At 29.7% G+C, this 24,227-nt stretch overlaps 3 protein-coding genes across 3 annotated transcripts; all 3 read right to left on the bottom strand.

Moving 5' to 3' along the window:
• Positions 1-6,414: 6,414 nt before the first annotated feature.
• LOC123920229 (40S ribosomal protein S13-like) lies at positions 6,415-8,609 on the bottom strand. The gene is made up of 5 exons (XM_045972440.1): positions 8,448-8,609; positions 8,283-8,355; positions 7,532-7,670; positions 7,253-7,439; positions 6,415-6,629 (listed from the first exon to the last, which is right to left on the bottom strand). The coding sequence occupies exons 1-5, from the start codon at positions 8,468-8,470 to the stop codon at positions 6,596-6,598; spliced, it is 456 nt and encodes a 151-aa protein (XP_045828396.1). The 5' UTR covers positions 8,471-8,609; the 3' UTR covers positions 6,415-6,595.
• Positions 8,610-10,175: 1,566 nt separating this feature from the next.
• LOC123920228 (pentatricopeptide repeat-containing protein At2g45350, chloroplastic) lies at positions 10,176-12,261 on the bottom strand. The gene has a single exon (XM_045972439.1). The coding sequence runs from the start codon at positions 12,163-12,165 to the stop codon at positions 10,195-10,197; it is 1,971 nt and encodes a 656-aa protein (XP_045828395.1). The 5' UTR covers positions 12,166-12,261; the 3' UTR covers positions 10,176-10,194.
• A 10,154-nt stretch (positions 12,262-22,415) lies between these two features.
• On the bottom strand, positions 22,416-23,467 carry LOC123922072 (probable BOI-related E3 ubiquitin-protein ligase 2). The gene is made up of 2 exons (XM_045974814.1): positions 23,189-23,467; positions 22,416-22,844 (listed from the first exon to the last, which is right to left on the bottom strand). Exons 1-2 carry the CDS (start codon positions 23,465-23,467, stop codon positions 22,416-22,418), a joined length of 708 nt encoding a protein of 235 aa, XP_045830770.1.
• Positions 23,468-24,227: the final 760 nt, after the last annotated feature.

The raw sequence follows: 24,227 nt of genomic DNA, 5'->3' as shown, positions 1-24,227 counted from the left end.
ATTACTCTTTTTTTTTTTTTTCTTTCTAAAAAACATAGTCTTTTTTTAAAAAAAATTTTAAAAAATATAGTCAATTAGTGTGTTCAAAATAAAAAATGGATTTTTTAATTGTAAAAAAAACATTCCTGTATTATTTTTAGTCCCTAGCAACACACTCTCACATATCTCAACATACTCTTTTTATTGGTTAAAATTTATATGATTCTCATTAAAATTATATGGAGCCCACATTATTTCATGGGACTCATATAAATTTCAACCGATAAAAAGAAAGTCTATTGAAATGAGTGTGTCCTTAGCATTATTCATTTTCACATTATAGAGACTATTTTGAGGACCGAGAGTATCTATTTTATATAAAACATTTTCAAAATAGCGATTATTCTATATACTACAACTACAATATTATAGAGGACGAAAATTATCATTACAATTTAATAGGAATTAAACTTGAAATGTGATTTTTTAACCCTAAAAAAAAAATAGTTTGTTTTTTGAGTCTTGGACATGGCAACGGAGCGGAGATAAATTTTGTCATCCCCAAATCCAGCAGACGGCCAAACTCATAAAGTTCAATTATCCTCATACCCATTTCAATTTTCAGTGAGATGAAAAAAAGAACCTCAATCTTATACCCGACGGAGTTCGGATATACTTGTTATGTCTGCCCCACATGAATTTGGGTTTTACTTTGGTATTTTTTATTAAAATTAAAGTTCAAAACTTAAAACTTTTTTGTTTCAATAATTAATGTTTTTTAAAACAAAGAAAAAATAGAGAAAACAACTTGTTTAATATTCAACTTAAAAAATAAAAAATAAACATGTGCATAAAATTTAAGGAGGCTTGGGAGGGATTGTTTTCCTAATAGACAACGTTTGGTTAGCAAGGGAGTGGAATGCCAAGGGAATTGTATCATCTATCAAACTTACACTGAATATAACTGACATGTGCTTCTTTCATTGTACAGATAGTGTTAATTGCTGGAGGAAAGTAAAAATATGGGACAAGCTAGACGTGCTAATGCAGCAGCAAGTTGACAACTTTTCTAAATTTTTCACAAACATATGACTTCATTTTGATCAATCACAACTTGTTACTTTTGCGATGGTTGCTTGAGCATATGGAAGAAGAGAAATATGAAGTTGTGGAAGAATAAGAACAACACTGTTGAACAGGTCTTGGCAAGCACATCAACGCCAACCCAGTCCCGGCAATGTGATACCGCAACAGCAAGAACAACAAACACGATGGCAACCTCCACCAGCAGGCTACTTAAAATGTAACATTGATGCATCTATTTTCGACAAAAGTAAGCATGTTAGTAATTGGAGATGAGAAGGGGCACTTTGTAACAGCAATGACAACTTATATTAACGCTTCAATGTCTCTAGCTGAAGGAGGATCATGGTGACTCCAACAAGGAATTTTGTGGATGGAGATGTTAGAATACCACAGAGTAATTTTTTAGATGGATTGCAAGATCGTGGTAATGATTTGCACAATAAAAAACCAAATATTTACGAGTATGTTTAATTATTGCGATGACTATAGAACCTTACTCTTAAAATATAGCGATTTGTTAGTTGCTATCACTAGACAACAAGCATACAATAACAACTAGTATAACTTACCCGTGCATTCGCACGGGTTAATGCTCAATGAAAAATATATGTAAATTAATATATTTCATAAATTTAATTAAAATTAAAATAATTTTTAGGGGCTAAAAGTAAATATATATTGAATATTGGATATTAGTGTTAATAATAGCAGGACATACATCACACATTAATCGTATGATATGGAAAAACACTTAATTCATATTGAATAGTGTTGTGTAAAATTAAGGAGAAAACTTAGGTCAATTACTAACATCCTTTTGGTCATGTTCTCCACTTAAAATTTAACACATCAACATCTTAAGAGGAGAAAATGGAAAAAATTGTTGATGCGTCAAATTTTAAAAGGAGAACATGACCAAAAAAATGTATGATACTTTACTCCTAAAATTAATTTACCTGGACATAATATATCCATTAAACTTTACTAAAATAAAAATTAGAATAGTAATTGACAAATTTATATTTATCAAAGCTAATTTATTTATTGAACTTATAAGATAATTATAAAAAAAAAACTTATAAGATAAGTTAAAGAGTAAATTAAATACATGTAAGACAAAAAAAAAAGTAAATTAAATAAAAAATTGAATATTGTTTGTTAAAGAATGTTACTGACGTTGGCATGTTTAATTGACCAAAAAATAAATGGAAGTTTAAAAATAAAAAAAATGGTTGAGTATATCTTCTATAGTTATTTTTGTTGACCAAATCTTCTACATTTTAACGTTGAAAAAAGATTTTTTTTTTGTTTTTTGAGCAAGAAAAAAAAAGGTTTATTTGTTACTTTACTAATTACTAAATAATAGGCAACTTACCCATGCATTCACACGGGTTAATATGTTCATTCAATGAAATATATGAATAATTAAACTTTTAATATTTTGTTATTTTTTAATTATTGAGTCAGAAAAAATATTTTGTGATTTTTTAATCATTTGTAAAATTAATTTTACATTTAATGTAATAATTTATATAAATATGAAAAATATTGTTATAAATTTTGGAAATTTTAAAGAGGAATGGCGGAATGGAAAATGATATTCCACTTAAACTACGTGTTATTTTTTTCCCCATTTCATCAGTCTCTGCAAGGACATATACAAATATGTCCTTGTATATATTTGTTCTTTTATTTTTGCAAAAAAAAAAAGAAAATTACTACGCAAAATTAATCTAACGGGTATTATGCATCTATTCTTAATCGTCATCTCTCTATTGTAGACCGTCGCTTTCTTCTGGGAATTTACTCCCACGTCCCCGTGTGGAAAAATATTTTCACATGTGGAAATAAAAGAAATCTATAGAATCTTCAAAACTCAGTATCTATTTCAACAATAAATAAATGTCATAATTTTTTTTATAAACAATAAATGCCATAATTTCAACCAATAACTTGTACATTTTATGTTTTATGTAAATCAAGATGTATTTATTATTTTGATAAATTCAATTTCTTTTAGCACATTTTACACTTATTTTGCTATACGAAAAATATAATGAACGAATATACAGATAAACACGGTGAAATGTTCGAATATACAAAAAAATATATTCTTTGCTTAATACATCCATGTAGGTTTTTTTTTTTTATCAAAAACCCCCACGTAGTAATATTTTGTTTGGTACAAATCACCATGTATATTTGAATTTGAGTTATTTCCTTTTAAATTTATTTTTAATAGGTGCATTAAATACGATTTATAAACAATAATTGAGAAATGATTGAATTTCCAAATTAGCGAAAGGTCAAGTAAAATGTAGGAAATAAATGTTGATTTGGGAAATAATAATTACAATAGATTAAGAGGATAAGATCAAAATCAACCAAAATTATGAACATGAACCTTAAGAACGACACGTAAGCAAATGATGTTTGAGAAGATGTCACGTAGATTAAATAAATTTTGGCTAATTAAGAGAATGACATGTAGAAAACATTCCACGGGAAAAAACTCTCAAACATATATATAATATATAGATATCTCCAATTTTTTTAAAACATCCCTACATTTTAATTTAATCTAAGGACACAAGGTATTTATTCGGTGGTTGTTTTTGAGTCTATTTCTTCTAATTAAGTTCTCAAGTTTCTCTTGCATAATTTCTATTAAAACTTTAAGATTCTACAATGGTGAACACCTACGTCTTTTTGGAATAGTTTTTTTTTAAGAATGAGTTGTTAATTTTATGGATAGGTGTCCCTCTGAAACTCAGTCTGATATAATTCATAGTTTGGATTTAAGGAATAAAATAATTGAAATACTCTGTGTGATTGAATTTTAAGGAACAAATCCATGCTTTTCCCTAATTGACGGCAAAACCCTATTTTTTTCTCGTTGAAATAAATTAGAGAGCTTTTTTTTTTATAGAATTAATGAATAAGAGAATTACTCTTGCCTCTACGTGTCCTCAATATATTATTAAAATGTACTCAAAATAGTGAATATTATCTTTAGGTTCAGTTCATATTAGGATCTTCCTCAATATATATTATCTTTTGCTTAAAAATAGCGAATACTTATGTAGAACTAATGATCTAGCGAACTTCTTAATAGATAGCATAATAAGGAATATTATGAACCTTTTACATGATTCTGAAACCAACAAATTAAATGACAAACTCACTACAATAACAATTAAAAATAATATGAAGCAAATTACAAATTATAACGAAACTGTTCTTAATATTGATAACTTTGCAACAACTTCAGAAACGCACTATCAACAAAATGGCAACGACCCAAAGAGAAAAAAAAAGAATTTAAAGAAAACTTTTGAAAAACTCAACCGTAATTCAAAATTGGTGTGAGATGTGTGAGAATCAAGAGCACTATTTATAGCTAAAAATATAAGAGATCAAAATAATTACCCCCAAAATAATTACCCCCTTATTTTATGCATGTTGTAAACCTAAAAAAGTAATTGTGGATTAATACTCATCAATTTATACAATTGAATTTGAAATTAGAAACAAAATCACACAAATTGAAAGCCACAAATGAATAATAATGTACCATTCAATCACATATTAATTATTTTCGTTTTTTCTTATCTCCATAGGATTATGCCTTATTAATATTAATATTATAATTAATATTATACTATTATAATATTATGATATTATAATATTATATTAATTATATTAATTTATTTTATTTTATTTGTTTGAAATGGATACGTTTTATGTTATTTACAACATCATTTAAATATTATTGAAAAATAAACATTATTTTTTTTATTTAAAAGTAAATTTCGAATTTTAATTTTTATGAAAAAAATTAAATGTGAATAAAAAGATTATAAAAATGGATTGGTCAAAAAAATATATAATAAGAATAATTCATAATGATTGTAAAGATAAATTAAAGAGAATTGGTAATGTTATTAAAAAAAATTAAAATGTATTCAATTGTTTCCTTTTGAATAAATATTTTTGAATTAGCATTAAATTTTGATTGAGATGGACACCAAAGAAAAGAACATTCCTTATATGAGTACCACACATAATTTTTATTTTTATTGAAGATATTCTCAAAGGTTGCCACATAGGAAAAAATGTTCTCACAAGTTGCCACATAGATTATGATAAATGAGAGGATGCCACATGTGAAAAATGATCAAGAGAGAGAAACTCCTAAACATATAAATAATAGATAGTGTTCATGCTCTTATACGAACAGCTGCATTGCTACTGTTGTTATGATTGAAATGCATTTTTTTAACAATGCCAAAAAAACACAATATGCTCTATTCAAATAATATGTTTTGACCATTTCATTTTCCTAATATATAAAGATAATGTTATTTTATAAAAAAAAGTTAATATAAATAAATACCATTATTTAATATTCTATTTATATGAATGAAGATTAACAAAGTATGAAACTTCAATGGCTCTATTTGGTAAAATTAAGCTATAAGCTAGTTGATTGAAATTAAAGTGTTTGGTAAAATTAATTTTTTAAATGATTGATAAATATAAAAAGACATAAAAGGATATTATATGTAGTGGGTAGTTTTTTTTAGTGGGTAGTTTTTTATTTTATAAAAAATAATAAAATTAAATTAAAGGTTAAAAATGGAAAAAAACTGTAAAAAGCTATAATCTCAAACGCTACTTAAAATAGCATCTCAAAAAAAAGCTATAAACTCGTGAGAAAAGCTTTTTACCAAACACTTCTATTTTTTTCAAACAAGCTATAAGCTAGCTTATTGGACTTACCAAACACACCCAATAATTCCAAAACAAAAGAAAGTGACAATCCGTGACAACTATTTCAAGACAAAGGGAGAACAATTTTGAAACTTCAATACATTGACTAATTAGATTTTGCTTTTGGTGATTACCTAATTAAGTTATATATGCTGAATAATTTGATCAACATGATCCATCTCTCTTTAAAATACTGTTATATTTAGGACATATTTCCACCAAAACAGTTATCATACTCATCTTCAATTATATTTTTATACCATTACCAGAGCTCCTTCCTTTTCCTAGAACTGGAGGATTAACACCAAAAAAAGAAAAGAGGAACCCTTATTTAAAGGAGTGATTGAGCTCAAGTGATCAATGAGCTCTCCTTAAGTATGAATTGTTCGGAAGAACCCGAATGAATCTTGAAGAATAATTACAGTATCAAAGAAGAACAGCAGGCTCATGATGCTACCATTAAGATTAATCTTACAGCAGTCAGGAAAATGGAAACCAGCCTCATGAAGGCCAGCCTTTGTTGTAATATGTGGACATGAACTCACCACTCCAATACCAAATTTAAAACTATTAGAGTAAGAGAGAAAGCATTGTATATCAATTAATAAAAGGAACAAGATCCAAATTCAAAACTAACATCACAAGGGTCTAAACATTAACTTTAAATGTTTCAAAATTTGAAAATCACATGAACGCAATTCATTTGCTTACGAAAAGAAGTACACCAACAACGTAACTATATCGCTGAACATCTCTTTTAAGCCACAAGGGTGCTGGCAGTTGTTGATTCACTGCAAATAAAACCAAACAAGTATCAGAAATGAAATGAATATGGGAATTCCATAAATCATAACAATGATCTAAAGGAAAATTACAAAGCCTCGACAAAATCAAGTTGCATAGAGTTTTCGTAGCTGAGCAGCAAAGCACGTTATTGAATGTTCCAAATAATTTATAGTCCAAGAATTGACATAAAGAAGCCTGACTGCAAACAAGCTTTGGTAACCAACCCAAATTTTCAATCTTTATAACGATAAAATGTGGCATTGTAAAGCATTTGGAAGAGCTTATTTGAACTTACGTTGTGGAAAAGGAAAACAATTATACGATTGTTTGGATATACCTACAATAATTACTCATGAGATGTTCCTAACTTATTTCCATAAGCATCTAAAAAATAGCTTAAGAATAATCACTTCGAAAGAATTGGCTTATCGAAAAATAGCTTATAAATTTCTATAAACTAGTATTGTCAATTACGGACTGTGGAAAACCAAAAATCTGCAATTTTACGCTACCATAAAATACTGTGGTGGTTGTTAAAAAATTGCCACCGCAAATCCTCCGTGGACGATATTTGACAGCACAGCTAAAACAATGTCATTTACAGAGATGATAAAGACTGGATACTTACTATTTCCATACTGGTGGAAGCTTCTTTGTCTTCTTGTAGTAACGAGCAAGGCGGTGGATCCTGCTCTCTACCAAAATCAACCTGAATTTAGAATCCTTGTCCTTCCTGTTCCTCTCCAAATGCTTCCTAATTGAGACAGCCTTCTTGATCAGGTGATACAAATCTTCAGGAATTTCAGGAGCAAGTCCTACGAAAAGAGATAAATTAAAGAATAATTAAGCCGTCAAATTATAAGTACTATATGCAGAGCTATAACGAGCAACAATGTCAAAAGCTTACCATGAGCCTTCAATATACGCAAAATCTTGCTTCCAGTTACACTCTTGACTTGAGCAATTCCATGGGAGTCACGAAGAATGACACCGATTTGAGATGGAGTTAGACCTTTCTTGGCAAACTTGCAGATGGTGTCATCAACCTGTGCAACAGATGAACATCAGACAACAGAATTCGCGCCAAGGATGACCTTATTATTAAGGTAATTAGCATAATATATAATAAGAATCAATATCAGACTCAGTGTTAAAGTTCAGTATAAACAGTAGACAAATGCCTAGGCTTTGTTGAAAAAAAGTATTCGAAAAATGAATGCTTCCAATGTATAAAAATGAAAATAATCCAAAACCTTTTTATAAATCATTTTTGCTTCAAAGATAATTACACATGAATACAAGACAAACGAACAACAAGGTGGGCTACTAACTCATTAACATCGAGAGACCTAGAAAACACAATATTGCTATGCATGACTCATTAACATAGTAACCAATACAAAAAAAATTGACTCCTCTAAAGTGATCAATGAATAGCAAAATTAAATAAAATTACATGACATAATCATAGAAATACCAAATTGCATATAAATAGAGTCGAAACAAACAGACATTAACAAATCACTCATCACCAAAACTCAAAATACAGATTTTCTATTAACAATAACAATTTTCCAACATTAAAGAAGAAATATCATAATATCATAAAAATAAAATCAGAAAAAATAAATAAAATAAGAGGGGTTTAGATTTCTGACATCCTGAGTGGAGATCTTATTCCAACTTGCTGGTGTTCTCTTATAAGGAGGAGCTGAACTTGAAATACCCTTACTGTAAAAACAATCAAATTCAACAACGTTAAACACACAAACAAAAAAGACATTGAATCTTGTAAACGAGAAGGATTTGAATCAACAACATACCCTTTGCTGTGCATACGACCCATGATGATGAATGATTGTTGACAAGAAGAACAACAACAAACCTTAACACTACCTTTGCTGCGCTTGCACCAGTAACAACAACAAGGAGAACGAAGAAGAGAAACCTTGAATAAGAATACCGAATCAAAACTCGGCCCATATAACTTACTGGGCTAGGTTTTTTTGTAAAGTGCCCAACTTTCGGATGATTTCTCTCTGGGCTATCTCTTATATCTTAAATAAATATTCCAATTTTGTTCTTGCTAAAAACTTCGGTTCGCAGAAATCGAAATTTTTTCTAATTCAAATTTAGGGAAAATTCGGTTAATAGAAACCGATTTTTTTTTTTTCAAGGCAAAAAAAATTCAGTTCGTAGCAACCGAAGTTTTTATTTAAGGGCAAAAAAGTAAAATCCAGTGAGGAAAAAAGAACCATGGGGGCCTAAAGAGAAAACATCAAACTTTCTTAATCTACGTTTTTATACCGAATAAAACAAATGTTTTGTTCAAAATTAAATGAGTTTTACTTTTGCCACCCTACTGATTATGGTGCAAGTTTCAGAAATTTTTCATTTCGACCTTAATTTCTCCGCATCGGTACATCAATAGTCATTCAGTCAAGATCAAACGATTCAAATTTAACTTTGATGTTTAAGTTATAAATTAAAAAGTAAAATTGCTTTTATTTGATCCGTTTGATTAAGATTGGGTGGTCACCAATGTCTCTAATGCGTAATGACATTGATAGTAGTGAAACAAATTTTCAAGTTACTTTTATAAATGAGTTTTTCTATTATGTGTAAATTTATCATGTTAAAAAGTTTATAATAGTAATAAATTTGCATTGAAACTTGTGTATTTTATATTAAATATATATTTTTTTATTAAATATTTGTTACTTTTCAATAAAAAAAAATTACTATTTTTTGTTGCTTTAACCTGTGTAATATTACACATGTTAAACAAATCTTAGAAAAATTCCTTATAAGTTTATTTCTAAGCCCTAATATCACTTCGTGCGGGCCGCGCGCACACACAAAATACGCAAAAAACGTTGTGGGTCGTCCGATCTTGATCATTGACATTTTAACTAATTGAAGGTGAAAAGTATTTGTCTCATCAATTAGCCTAATAGTCTAATTGATCGGCAAAATATTAATAAACTAATTCAATTAGCCTATAGTTTATCTTTCTTCTCTCAATTTTACCATTGTAATTTTACTTGAAATAAAAATCAAATTTTTGAAGTAATTGCAATTTTAATTTTTCTATTTTAAAATTTGACGATTTTGGTCTCTGCACATATTTTTGAACTAACAAATCAGTGACCTGATATATTTTAAATGACATGGTACAAATATTAACTTCTATAAACATAAACATATGAACATCAGTTAAGAGACCAGAAGGTTAAGGAAAATTTTACTTACCTAGTTGAAACAATTTTTTATCAGAAAGCTGAGTTCGAATTCTAGTTGAAACAATTTTTGAAGAAATTTTACTTAGCTTCCGATAAAATTTTGGTTCACCAAGGCCTTGTCCCCTCGGGACTAGAAAACTAAGGAAAATAAAAGAAGACTAATGGAAATGTTAAGGTTAATGTCAAAATTTTAATTATAGACACTTTACAATTTCAATGACTTTAAATTTCTCTTATTTTGGTGACTGATCTAACAATGTCCTACAATTATAGGAACTATTTTGATGATTTAATGCCAAAAGGGATGAATGAGCTTCAAATTAAGAATTTACAAACTACTTAACAGAGAATAAATCTCATTAACATGAGGGTGTGTCCTATCTTGTACACAAAACTTATGAACATTTCCCTCCAATTCAATCCAACTACAACCTGGAATTTTCCCTAAATTTCTTTCTTTCATTTCTATCCTAACCTTTCTAACATTATCCCACATTCCCAAACTAGCATAGATATTAGACAAGATCACATAAGAACTTGCACTGCATGACTTTAGTTGAATCAATTGTTGAGCTATAACCTTTCCTATATAGACGTTTTCATGAATTTGACAAGCACTAAGCAAAGTCTTCCAAATCACCTCATTAGGTTCAATCGGCATCTTTTGGACGAGTTTCATAGCTTCTTCGACATGTCCGGCACGGCTAAGCATATCTACCATGCATCCATAGTGTTGCAGTTTTGGTTGTAGCTTGTATACTTTTTGCATAAGCTCAAAACATATAAGTCCTTCTTTCAACATTCCAGCATGCCTACATGCACTCAATACTCCGATGAATGTGATATCATCAGGTATAATACAAAGCCTTTCCATTTCCATGAAAAAATCAAAAGCCAATTCACTCATTCCGTGAATAGCTAAACCACCAATCATAGCATTCCAATGATCAACACATTTTTGTTCAATATTCTCGAACACTGAGATAGCATTGTCGATGCTTCCACATTTGGAATACATGTCAATCAGGGCAACACCGAGATTATCACTCAGAGAGTAACCACTGTCCATTAAATATCCATGTATCGCAACTCCGTCCTCTACACGTCCTAATTGCGCGACTGCTGTAAGAACAATCAACAACGTCGTATCATCCGGTAACATATCTGTGGCCTTTCTCATATCATAAAACAGCTTCAAAGCCTCGACGCAATACCCATTTTGAACATAGCCAGCCATCATTGAATTACAACAAATGACGTTTCGCCTTGGCATTTCATCAAACAAACTCCTCGCAGCAACAACATCTCCGGATTTAGCATAACCATCAATCATAGTAACCCAGCTAACCAAATCCCTTTCCGGCATCATATAAAAAAACACCTGAGCATCATCCATGTTCCCACGCTTCACACAACCATCAATCATCGTATTCCAAGAAACCAAGTCTTTCTCCGGCATTTTAACAAACAAATTCCAAGCAAACCTCAACCCATCATCATCTTCACCACATCTCAAATATCCTCTAATCATTGAATTCCAGGTAATCAAATTCTTCTCTTCCATTCCCATCTCACCAAACAATTCACACGCTTTTCCAATTAACCCACATTTCACATACCCATCAATCATCGAGTTATAAGAAACAGAATCCCTCTTACACATTCTATCAAACACTTGCTCTGCAAATTCAACACACCCACATCTCATAAACAACCCAATCAAACAATTTTGCAAAAACAAATCAGACCCAATATCTGTCTTACACAACAATCCATAAATCTGCATTCCTTCTTTCATCAAACCCATCTTAGAACAAGCTTTCAAAACAAGTGAAAAAGTATACTTATCCAAAAAGACCCCATTTTCAACCATCAAGCACAACAAAAAAAGTGCCCCTTTTGGATCACTACCATGAGAATAAGACCTGATAACAGCATTCCAGAGAAAAGGGTCATCATCTCTGTCATTAAAATCACAAAAAGCATGATTCTTGATGAAAATGTAACGACCAAATTCAATGAGAGGTTTATGGGGTGAAGAAATAAAAGTGAGGATAAGTTTGGTTGTAAGTGAAGTGTTTTTGATGAATCCTGTTGTTATTAAACGTGCATGGATTTGATTCATGTGTTGTTTGGTTGTGAATTTTTGGAGCATAATCAATGTTGGAATTGTTGAAGACCATGGTTGGTGTGATGATGAATTAGCACACACAAGCATCAATGTTTTATTCAAAAAAAATCTAGATAGTGTTTTATTTTTTGGAGCTAAAGAAGGTTTAGGTTTAGCATTATTTGTCATTACATTTTCAACCTTCACAAAAAGTTTGTTTGTGTTTCATTTTGGATAAGGTTATCTTTGTTTTTGAGGGAAAAGGTATGGTCATGGTGTATTATTTATTTGAGCCTCATTTTTTGTGTTTACTAGTCCCACACCCGTGCGATGCACAGGTTTTATGTTGTATTTTATATTATAATGTTGAAAAATTATTCGTATAAATTGTAACAATAAGTATTATAAAATGAAAATTATAATAATAATAATAATAATAATATAAAAGTGATGTACTTATCACTTCCTCAACCAATATATATATATATATATATATATATATATATATATATATATATATATATATATATATATATATATATATAGAGAATGAGTACGGACCATAAAAATTGAATGAAATATGATAATGATAATGGTTATATATTTCAATCCCATAACCTAACTTTTTGCATAACCTTCACTCTTCTCTACAATTATAATGTAATTAAGTCAATAATATATACACTCTTCGTATTTTTTTGTGTGACTAAATTATAAACTCTTTGTTGTTTCTATGAAAACGGTTGACATTTAAATGAGATAAATGTTGAAAGAGAATCCAACTATGCTCATCTTCATTGTCACTAAGGAATGTTATAATAATGTAGAAAAGTGTAACATCTTATGACATCAATTTTTGGATAATTGGAGAGGTATAATTCAATAATAATGTAGAAAACTGTAACATCTTGTGACATCAATTTTTGAATAATTGGAGAAACATAATTCTTTATTATTTATTATGAGATTGATATAATATAAAAACAAAAAAATAATAGAGATGAGAATGATATAATATAAGGAAGTGATGTGGAAACAAAAAAAATAGAGATGAGAATGATATAATATAAGGAAGTGATGTGGCATTATTGTGTGATTTAATTGGATGTAAGTGGGTGATGTGGATTAGGGTTAAGATAGATAGTAGGAGAACTATCTAGGAATTATATATATAGATACTAATGAATTACTAACTCAACTCAAAGAGTAGGCTTTGGTCTAGAGTTCAAATTTTAAAACTTTTTATGGACAATGGTTAGAGTGGAGAAGTATCACATATATTCACATCTCATCGATACTAAAGTTATTTAAAATTTAAAACTTTTATGATGATTGATATGGCCGCCATTTAACAACACTAATCACTTCTATTCTATTAGAGGAAGTCTTCCCTATCGTTAGTTGGTTCAATGGTAATTGATGTTGATCTTGATAGGGAGGACCACGATTCGATCCTCCGCAACTGCAATAGGAAGGGGGCTGAAACCACTTGATGCCAGAACTAACTCCCGGACCAGATTAAACTGGTAGTGAAAGCAAAAAAAAAAGTCTTCCCTAGCACAAACAGTTTTTTTTACAAAGAGCTGAGGATCGAATTCAGAACCTACAACGTACTATCCAAACCCCCCACCACTAGACCAATCCTAGGCACACACATAAAAGTCAAAAAAATTAAATGAAATACTTCATCCGGTCCTTAATATAAGAGAGACCTTTTTTTTTTAATATTTATTGAAATTCTAATGTATCTGATTCATACTATAGCCTAGATACATTAGATTCTTAATAAATCTAATAAGTAAAGTTTTTCTTATATTAAGGATTAGAGAGATTAATTATTTGGGCTTGTGCTATATAAGTATTTCTCATTCTATTATAATTTTAAACAATTTTTTAAAAATAGGGTAAATAGTGTTATACCCCCCTGCAAAATAGCAGAGTTTTGCGTTACCCCCCTGCAAAATATTTTTTTGAGATTACCCCCCTGCAATGTCAATATTCTTTGCGTTACCCCCCTGGCTCAACAAGTGGGCATATGACATGGAAGAATCTTGACGTGGCATGACACGTGGAAATTAATTTATTTTTTATTTATTTTTAATTGCCAACTCATTAATTAATGTGGGTTTTTAATTAAAAAAATAAAAAAAACTTAAAAGTTGTTATATTTTTATTAACTTACTTAAAAGAAAGTTTTTTTTTTTGACTAAAAGTTGTTATTATATATATATAAAAAAAATTCTTATATATATAATAACTAATAATAGAGTAACAAAAAAAAAACGAAGATGAAAAAAAAACTAATAATAATAATAGTAACCAAAAAACTAATAATAATAATAATAATAATAATAATAACTAATAATAATAGAGTAACAAAAAAAAAACTGCAATCACATAGTAACGCAAGAACAATCGCTATTGAAATTGAAACGAAGAACAATCGCTACATATGAACGGAACGAAAAAAAAAAGTTTCTTTAAATAAAAAAATTTCTTTAAAAAAAAAAGTTTCTTTAAAAAAAAGTTTCTTTAAAAAAAAGTTTTTTTTTAAAAAAAAAGTTTCTTTAAAAAAAAAAAAGATTTCTTTAAAAAAAAGTTACCGTAAAAAAAAATTTCTTTAAAAAAAAAAGTTTTTTTCATTTTTTTTTAATTAAAAAATAAATAATTACTGAGTTGGCAATTAAAAATAAATAAAAAATTAATTAATTTCCACGTGTCATGCCACGTCAAGATTCGTCCATGTCATATGCCCACTTGTTGAGCCAGGGGGGTAACGCAAGGAATCTTGACATTGCAGGGGGGTAATCTCAAAAAAATATTTTGCAGGGGGGTAACGCAAAACTCGCCTATTTTGCAGGGGGGTATGACACTATTTACCCTTAAAAATATGTTCACTTTGAACTTTACTAAAACGAAAAATACTTGTGTACTTGTGTGGTCACTACTATTTAGACCACATATTTGGTCACTCTATTTAAAAGAGACAGAGGGAGAAAGTAATTAAATAATATATATTTTATAACTAATTAAATGATATTTTGATGTATGTGTGACTAATGTGACCAAAAGGTTGAGACCATACAAGTATTTTTGTACTAAGACCCACACTTTTCACTTAGAAATTCACTTCTATTCTATTATGGTTTTAAACAATTATTATTGAGGTTGTGGTAATTATACCATGAAGCTCTACCTTAGTTTCACTTGTCTTAGCCTATGTACCGATAAATGTGGGACAACCGGCATATGAAAAACACTAATCTGGAAAAATATATATTTGTTACTCAATACAAAAATTTATTTAAAGAAAATTAAGCTAGCTAGCCATTAAACTCTAGTTTACCATATATTCTAGGATAAATGAACAATAACCATTTTGTTATTTGGATTATGTGTGTTCATTTAAAAATGGAACACCCAAAAGGACGGTGCTTGCATTTTAGGCTCCCACACATTGTTTTGATGGATAATTCAACTTTCTATGCGGAGAAAAATTCAAATATGTTTATCTATTATATATTTATATGATGATAATATCTCACTTATTATAATAAGTGGAGCAAAGATCATTGTAATGAGACTAAAGTTGGGTGAGAAGATAATCTTCAAAGAGAAAAAAGAAGAGTGAAAACAAATTCCATTTTTTACCATTAGGATCGGCAAGACAAGGTCAGAGAAGAGAGAAATTTTGCTCGCACCGCAACAATAGGGAATTGGATATCCTGCTGTAGATATTCCTGCTGTTTTCACGATGTTTTTAATCAGGGCTGTCCGATCTAATATTGATGGTTGTGATTGATTTGTGCTGATTTTATTAAGAAGTAATAAGAACCGTCCGATTTGAAATGGATGATTGAGATGCACTACAGCGTGTAACTGTGGGATTTATTACCGTAGTGCATCCTGATCCCAACAATAGATTTAAGTTTCAACTTCTTGTTCTTTGTAAGCTTGCATGTTTTGTTCTTTTGCCCGGTTGTTGACACTATTTGTGCTTCACATTGAAACTCTCTTGTACCTTTATTTAATTACAGTGGAACTATTTTTTTGGTTTGGACACCTTTCGTGTTTATTGGTGTCTCTTGTGCGTTTTGTTTTGTTTAGTCTGCTACTATATATAATCGTTGTTGATCCTCATAGATTCTTACAAATTTAGGGCGAATTTTATTTCTGTTGCGTATTAGTATGTTATTGTGTTTATATACGTTAATAACCAACGTTTAAATGAAATAGTGCAAGTCTTTTTAGCTCAATCAAGATCCTGAGTTTGATTCTTGGCTTTGACGTACAATAACGTTAAAACTCTTAGGGAGAGTATATCGTCTATTTGAGTTCCATTATGCTCAAAAAATTAATCTCGATCTGTTGTTGCACGAAAAGGATATTCCTAGTTTACGAAAAAAATAAGTAGGTAATAATTAAGACTTACATTTTATTCTTTTTGTCATTGGACTAAAATGCCATTTTTTTTTTGTTCTTGTAAATGGAGGATGTCATACTTATATTGTTTTTAGGCAAACAACCACTTGTATGACATAATTTTCACTTGTTAAAAGCCGTGCTACGTACTTTTGCTTTGTTTTTCCTATCACCATCATTTTATTTTATTATTTAAAGTAAATTAAGTAAATTAATTAATTGGTCCAATTAAAATATGAAGTTTTATGGCATCAAGTGGCTCGTACCATTACGACATTCCTTAATAAAAGAAGGGGAAAAAATGGTGAGATAAGAGGTTTTGACTTAATATAGAAAAATGAAAATGATAGATTTGTTAGTAAGTAGTATGGCAAAATTTGTCCATCTATTATCTTAGCTACACAAAACAAATACTTATGAAGTAAACTAAGAAGTTAATTATGAGTGATATCATCTTCTTTGATTAGATTATTTGGTTGGTAGTTGCTTGTTTTCTTGTTTTTTCAATCTTTGATGCATATGTAAATTTGCGTCAAATTATTGATAATTCCCCAAAACTTGCTAACCGTACAGCTCATATCAACAGATATTTTTGTGATCAATTTAAAAAATTCTTATTGAGTATATTTTAAATTTTTTATAAAATTTTAAAACATATGGTATTATATTAAATAATTTCAAATTAACATATAACATAGATTTTTTTGGTGAGGAGAATAATTCAACTGGTTTGAACTAAAAATTAATGGAATAAAAGAGTTAAAGAACCAATGTTGAAGTTCCAGTAAAAAAGAAAAATACTGATATTACAATTAATTACCAACTTTCCCTGTTTAAAAAATATATACAATAGACTTTTGAAAAACATAAATAAGTAGTGATGATATTCTTCTCAACACATAATAGACCTAAATTAAAAGTTTATTTTACACCTACAAATACATTGGGTATGTCATTTCAACAAAGAAAATCTATTTCCAATTAAAATGACAAATAAATAACTCAAAAATTGGGGAAATGAATTTTGGGAAATCGGACGTGCGAGAATGAAACTTCTTCAAATAAATCACTCAGAACGCTCTATTTTCTATAGTTATTAGTGACGAAACGCCCTATCAAAATCCGTCATGGCATGCACTTACAAAGTAGTGACGAAAGCTTTGACTGAACATACATCGAAAGATAACATCAATTGCAAGATCCTCACAAAATTTATTCCATGTGTGTTAATTTATAACACAATTTATGACAGATTATTGGCGACAAAAATATCAGTCACAAATTTCGTCATATTTTGGTGAATTTGAGTTTGATCAAGAATACAACTTTTCATTCCTAATTCCCTCCTTAAGGACCGTCATATATTGTTGTTGTTAAGAGTCTCACATTGGTTGCGAAATGTGAGTTTATAAGCAAGAGACAATCCTCACCTTACAAGCCGGTTTTGTAAGGATGAGTTAGACTCAATACTCATTTCTAAGATGGTATTAGAGCATCTCCAAATAAATAACTCAAAAATTGGGGAAATGAATTTTGGGAAATCGGACGCACGAGAATGAAACTTCTTCAAATAAATCACTTAGAACGCTCTATTTTCTATAGCTATTAGTGACGGAATGCCCTATCAAAATTCATCATGGCATGCACTTACAAAGGGACCTGGATTGGGTGCAGTCAGCACCCATGACTGCATACAGTCAGTTAGATCATGATCGTCTGATCAAAATCAGACAGTTAATATTTTAGTATCAAAATTATTATATTTAAAAAAATTAGGGTTGTAGTAAATTCTGAGCTATCTGATTTTGATCAGACAGATGACAGATCATGACTGCAGCTTGACTGCACCAAAACCAAATTCACTTAATCCATTTCCCTTACAAAGTAGTGACGAAAGCTTTGACTGAACATACATGATACATCGAGAGATAACATCAATTGCAAGATCCTCACAAAATTTATTCCATGTGTGTTAATTTATAACGCAATTTATGACAGATTATTGGCGACAAAAATATCAGTCACAAACTTCGTCATATTTTGGTGAATTTGGGTTTGACCAAGAATACAACTTTTCATTCCTAATTCCCTCCTTAAGGACCGTTTAAAAGAAATTTTGTAAAAAGAAAAAAAAACAACATATATTGTTGTTGTTAAGAGTCTCACATCGGTTGCGAGATGACATGAATGTGAGTTTATAAGCAAGAGGCAATCCTCACCTTACAAGCCGGTTTTGTAAGGATGAGTTAGACCCAATACTCATTTCTAAGATGGTATCAGAGCATCTCCACGATCCGTTGGGCCACCTGTTATCAGGTTTCCGCTATCGGGCCACCCATCATTTATATCCACGCACCATGCCCAATAGTCCTGGGCGTGAGGGGTGTGTTATGAGCCCGACATCGGTTGCAAGATGGTCTGAATGTAAGTTTATAAGCAAGAGACAATTCTCACCTTACAAATTGGTTTTGTAAGTATGAATTAGACTCAATACTCATTTATAAGAGTTGTCACCCTAGGATAAGTACTGTTTTTCAATTTTTATTTGATCAAGTCACCATAAAACAAAATAAGTTAACGATAAATACAACAAGGTATACTTGCAAAAAAAAAATAGTATATTACATTTCACTCTCGTCTAAAATAGTGCTCTATAATCAATCGTTAGTTGGTTTGATGGTGATTGACGTCGAACTTGATAGTAATTAAGGACTATAGTTCGATCCCCACAACTGGGATCAGGAGGGAACTGCAACCACTTGACACCATAACTAATTATCAAACCAGATTAAACGGTCTGGTGGGCTGATTCCTTGGAAAAGAAAGAGAAAAAAACCCAGTCCTATATAGTTTTGCTTTGTTTTCTTTTTCACCTTCATTTTTTCTTCAAGTAAGGTAGCTCCCATTAAACGAAGTTTTCCGGCATCAAATCGTACCAACGACATTCATTGATTAGAAAAAAAAGAAATAGATTATTTTATAAAAAAAGTGAGATAAGAACTAAGAAGTTTTATATTTTATTTTTTGGTGACAATGAGATAAGGGGTTTTTGACTTAATAGAAAAATGAAAATGACGGATTTGGTTGTACGTACTATGATGAAAATATTCGTTTATCTATTATTTATTATTTAAAAAAAATTTAGGGAAGGGGATAATATTACAGAATAAAATAAGGATGATTTTAGGACTCTGTTGTTGAATTTTAAAGTTATTTGATAATTTATTAAACACTGCAATTTTTTTTATATGCAAGAGAGAAAAAAGTAAAGATATTTTGTGTAAAAAAAAGTAAAGATATTTAAGCTAAATTGACATTCTTTTATTCAAAGTTAACTCTCAAATATATTAAAAAGAGAAAAAAAGATACCGGAATATTTAGGGGATCGGAGTAGACTAAAATCCAAGTGATGGTTAACGAATACAACTGTCTCATTAAAAATCATACCTATAAAACGATAGAAAAGCTTTACCTATAAAACCTGTAGAAAAAACCAAGTGAATGGAAGAAGAGTGCAATACTCCAAAGAAGATTAACAAAATCTATATTCTCGCAAAACAAATATATTTCTAGTGAAAGTGTAACACCCCAAACTTTAGAAATAGTTACTTTATTAGAATATATTTGATTTTTAGTATGTTTTGATTCTCTTATGATTTTTAGTAGCGAGGTAATAGGGGGGAATATTAGGTAGATGGATTTTTAGTTAATTTTAGAAATTAAAAATCAGAAAAGATATGAGAGAAAATGACATTGCGGATAAAATTATAGAGAATTAGGAGAAAATACGGTGAAGAGGGTGCATAATAAGTACGTGCAGGAAAGGGGGTATAATATAAAAAGACAATAGAGAGTGAAAGGAAATGTTTTGATTCTCTTATGAATCGGTTGAATTAATAAATTTTGTTTTTAATGATTGATTTTCGTGTGAATGAATTCTGAAATTATGTGTTTTGAGTTAAAAGTTGTTGTTTTGAAGTTGTGTTTATAAAAGTGAGTATATGAATTTAACGATGTTTTAGTGTGTAAGCATAATTACGTGCGACGATTTAGTGCATAAACACAATCTGGATGAGTGTGTTTGGTAAGTCTAATAAGTTAGCTTATAGTTTATTGGACTAGCTTATAAGCTTATTTAAAAAAAATAAATGTGTTTGGTAAAAAACTTTTTTCATTAGCTTATAGCTTTTTTTGAGATGTTATTTCAAGTAACGTTTGAACTTATGGTTTATAGTTTTTTACAGTTTTTTTTTTTCATTTTTAACTATTAATTTAATTTTATTATTTTTTATAAAATAAAAAACTACCCTAAATAAAGAAAAACTACCCACTATATAAATGTCCTTTTATACCTTTTTATATTTACCAATCATTTTAAAAGCTAAATTTATCAAACACTTTAATTACAACCAGCTAGCTTTTCAGCTATCAGCTATAAATTAACTTTTCAGTTATCGGCTTGCTTAAATTTACCAAACAGAGCCGATGTAAAATGACGATGAGAATGTTTAGTAAAATAACTCTGACTTTCAAAACCTCAGTATCACTTGCATTAGGCTGTCTAGGTTCGCATTTGATACATGATACATTGTATATGTGCCAACGATTATGAATATGTTTGTTATACTTGCAAAGTTGTTTTGGGTTGTCTCCTTTAGTATTGGTTTGTGACATGTTTGATCGTCTAAATGACGATATGTTGTTTTCCTATTCTTGTGCGTTAACACACACCGCTGTTTTTGTGAATATATTCTCACCCTATCAATATTTGTGTTGTCTGACATGACACTGCTATTATGAAAACGACAATGTTCTTACTTCCCTTGAGGAATTGTAAATGTCAAGATATGATCTACGAGCTTAAATTTAATCCTCTTTGTTGAGAGTTAGAATCCGAGACCTTAACTTTATATCACATTGAGACAAATTCATAGATTATGTAACCCGCCCATTAGTGTGTATGTGAGGGAGAGAGTCTGCGTACTATAAAAGAAAGGAGACAAAAAGTATGACCAATAGTTGAATAAATTTGTTTGTTTTCCGATTTATTATTTGAATGAGTCAAGTCCAAATCTTATAAATTCGACATTAACAACTCATAAATAAATCGTTTATATATTCTCTAAATAATCTATTTAGTCAATTCTTCTTGTATTAATTGTTTTGAATTCGGTTAAAATCACACCAATGAAAAAATTGATGTGTGAAACAAAAAGAACGACAACTAAAATCAAGTGGATAAGCAATAATAATAACAAACGATTAAGACGGTAAAGGAGAGAAGAAAGAACACAAAATATTTGTTTACTCTCAGTTCGGTTCAAATTGACCTACTCTGTGGGAGAGAGCAGCTCTCTGTTCCACTAATCAAATAAAGTTTGGTTACAACGAGATTCCCAAAGAGTTACAAGAATTAGTCTTCAATCCTAATCTACCATTTTCCCTAATATCTTCATGTGGTCAAGAGACTCAATTTGATAGTGTTTCCCAAGGTGTAATCAATTACCCTTTGCCCAAGTTATACAAAGAGACAACCCCTCTTGTTTTTCTCTAAAATCATAGCTTTGTACTGTTGGCGGCAAATCCTAGTTGAATTCCCTACATATATCTACTATCTTTTCTCAATTTTTCTGCCAATAGTAACCTCTATTTATAGAAAAATATATGTCTAAAAACTAGAACCAAATATGCTTTAAAATAAAACATAATCCAAGTCAAATATACTCCAACAGCTAATTTTTCCAAAAACATCAGCAAACACGCGCGTGTTTTCGCCCCACGCGAAAACAACAGAAGCCAAACTCTTTACTGAAATATTAGTTTCTTCAAGATTTTAAGGCATACTGAGCATTAATCTTAAGTAACTTTTTGAGTCTAAACAAATATTAATTATCTTTGTAAAAATAGATTATATCTAAATAAATAGAGGTTGAAGCACAATAAAAATATTAGTTTATTGATATAAAGCAACAATATTTATTTGACAAACTCTAAATTGTCTTTTTTCAGGAATAACATCAATCTAAAATCAAACTTTGAATCTCAACAACATCATCTTTTACCATTCCACATATTGGACAAGCTTGGAGTAAAGTTTCACACGTTTTGCATGAAGAGAGATGCCAACATGGCAAAAACAATACACTTGAAGAGTTGGTGTTGCACTTTGGACAAAGCATCATAATATTGTTTCCATGCCTTGCACTGTTTTCTTCATTTTCACCACAACATGATTCTACGTCATTTGCCACAAATGTCATTTGTTTCTTCTTCTTCTCTTCTTCTAACTTATTATAAAGAGTTATTGTTGTTGCTTCCCTTTCGTCAGCAATTCTCTTCAGTTCTCTTTTCTCTGCCTCTAGGCTTCTTATTAAATTTTCCATTTTTCTAATTGTATCCAATTGTAGGTTCCATTGATGTTGTAGCAACTGTTTCAATTGATCATTCTGTAGCCAAAAAAATAAAATAAATTAGATCAAATAGATAAAGAAAAGGACATTTTCAATGAAAAAAAATAAATAATTATAAATGCTACATAAATTGAGATCATTCCAAACGATACATCTTGGAGAATGTAAGGTACCGTTTGATCTGACTTTTTTTCCTCATCTTTTGAGGTTATGCAAACAGCAGTATGCAATTTTTATGTATTATATAAGTTTTTCAAGGTAGTTTATGATAAAATAGCTTATAAAAATACAATTTTGACTAGTATAAACTTATAAAATAACATAAAACCTAATTTATATTGCATAAATTGTTTGCAATCAAGATACGTATGAATTTTAACCTGCATGTTGATAAACTGATTTGTATCATGTCTTTGTTTCTCAAGTAGAGCAACAAAAGTAGAAGAACTTAAGTTGCTTGAAGCATGACCATGAGGATTGGTAATGGGAACAACATGAGCTTGACAATGTTGTTGATGTTGTTGTGGTAGATATTGTGGTTGTTGTTGATGTTGATGCACTTGTTGAGGTTGTGGTAACTCAACGAGTCCACTTGTGTAAAAGCCATTGGGACAGAAAGAAAAATCATGATTGTCGTGAGAGTGTGGTTGCATAGCCATTATATATTCAACCTCACTCTTCCTAAAATATCCTTAAACTTTGTTGAGACAACGTTTGAAGGATAGTTTTTTCTCACATAATGATAGACAAAGTTTTTTGAGATGGTGGTAGTATGTGGTGTGAAACATACATGTATTTATATACACTTGTAAAATTGACTAAACAAATAATATTTAAAATAAAATAATAAAATAAAGACTCAATTGAATATGGCATTTAATACATTAAAAATGATACATTTTTTATTGAGTAAAAATAAAAAAAAATAACCGAAAAGCTGAAAAAGAGAGCAAATGACCTAAAATATATCATTTTTTTATTGTATTTTTTTTTATAACTTTATATAATATATCATAGTACATTTTACTTTCTACAAATTATCTTGCAAGTTTTTTTTTTTAAAACCAAACGATGGTAGCAAAGAGCTAACCATCCCAAAATATATATAATTAAAAGAGATCTAAAACAAACACAAGAGGACCAAACCAATTATCTTGCAAGCAATTTTAGGGCTATTGTTTAGTTAACCTATAACTTTGAATGGTTTTTTTCATACATATTTAGAATATTATGAATTTTTTAATAAAAGACTATCACTTTTTTTTTTTACAAAATAACTTTGTACGGACTAAACAATGTGATTATTTTTTTATACCATAAAAAAATGTGATTATGTTTTTATGGTGAAAAAAAACTAAAACTTGACAATTTTATAAGAACTAATAATATTAATTTTTTTCTTTATATTTTTATATTTCG

Source organism: Trifolium pratense, linkage group LG4 (assembly GCF_020283565.1).
Source record: "Trifolium pratense cultivar HEN17-A07 linkage group LG4, ARS_RC_1.1, whole genome shotgun sequence".
Lineage (NCBI taxonomy): Eukaryota > Viridiplantae > Streptophyta > Magnoliopsida > Fabales > Fabaceae > Trifolium > Trifolium pratense.
The sequence above is the reverse complement of the archived record's forward strand: the minus strand, read 5'-3'. Positions and strand labels throughout refer to the sequence as shown.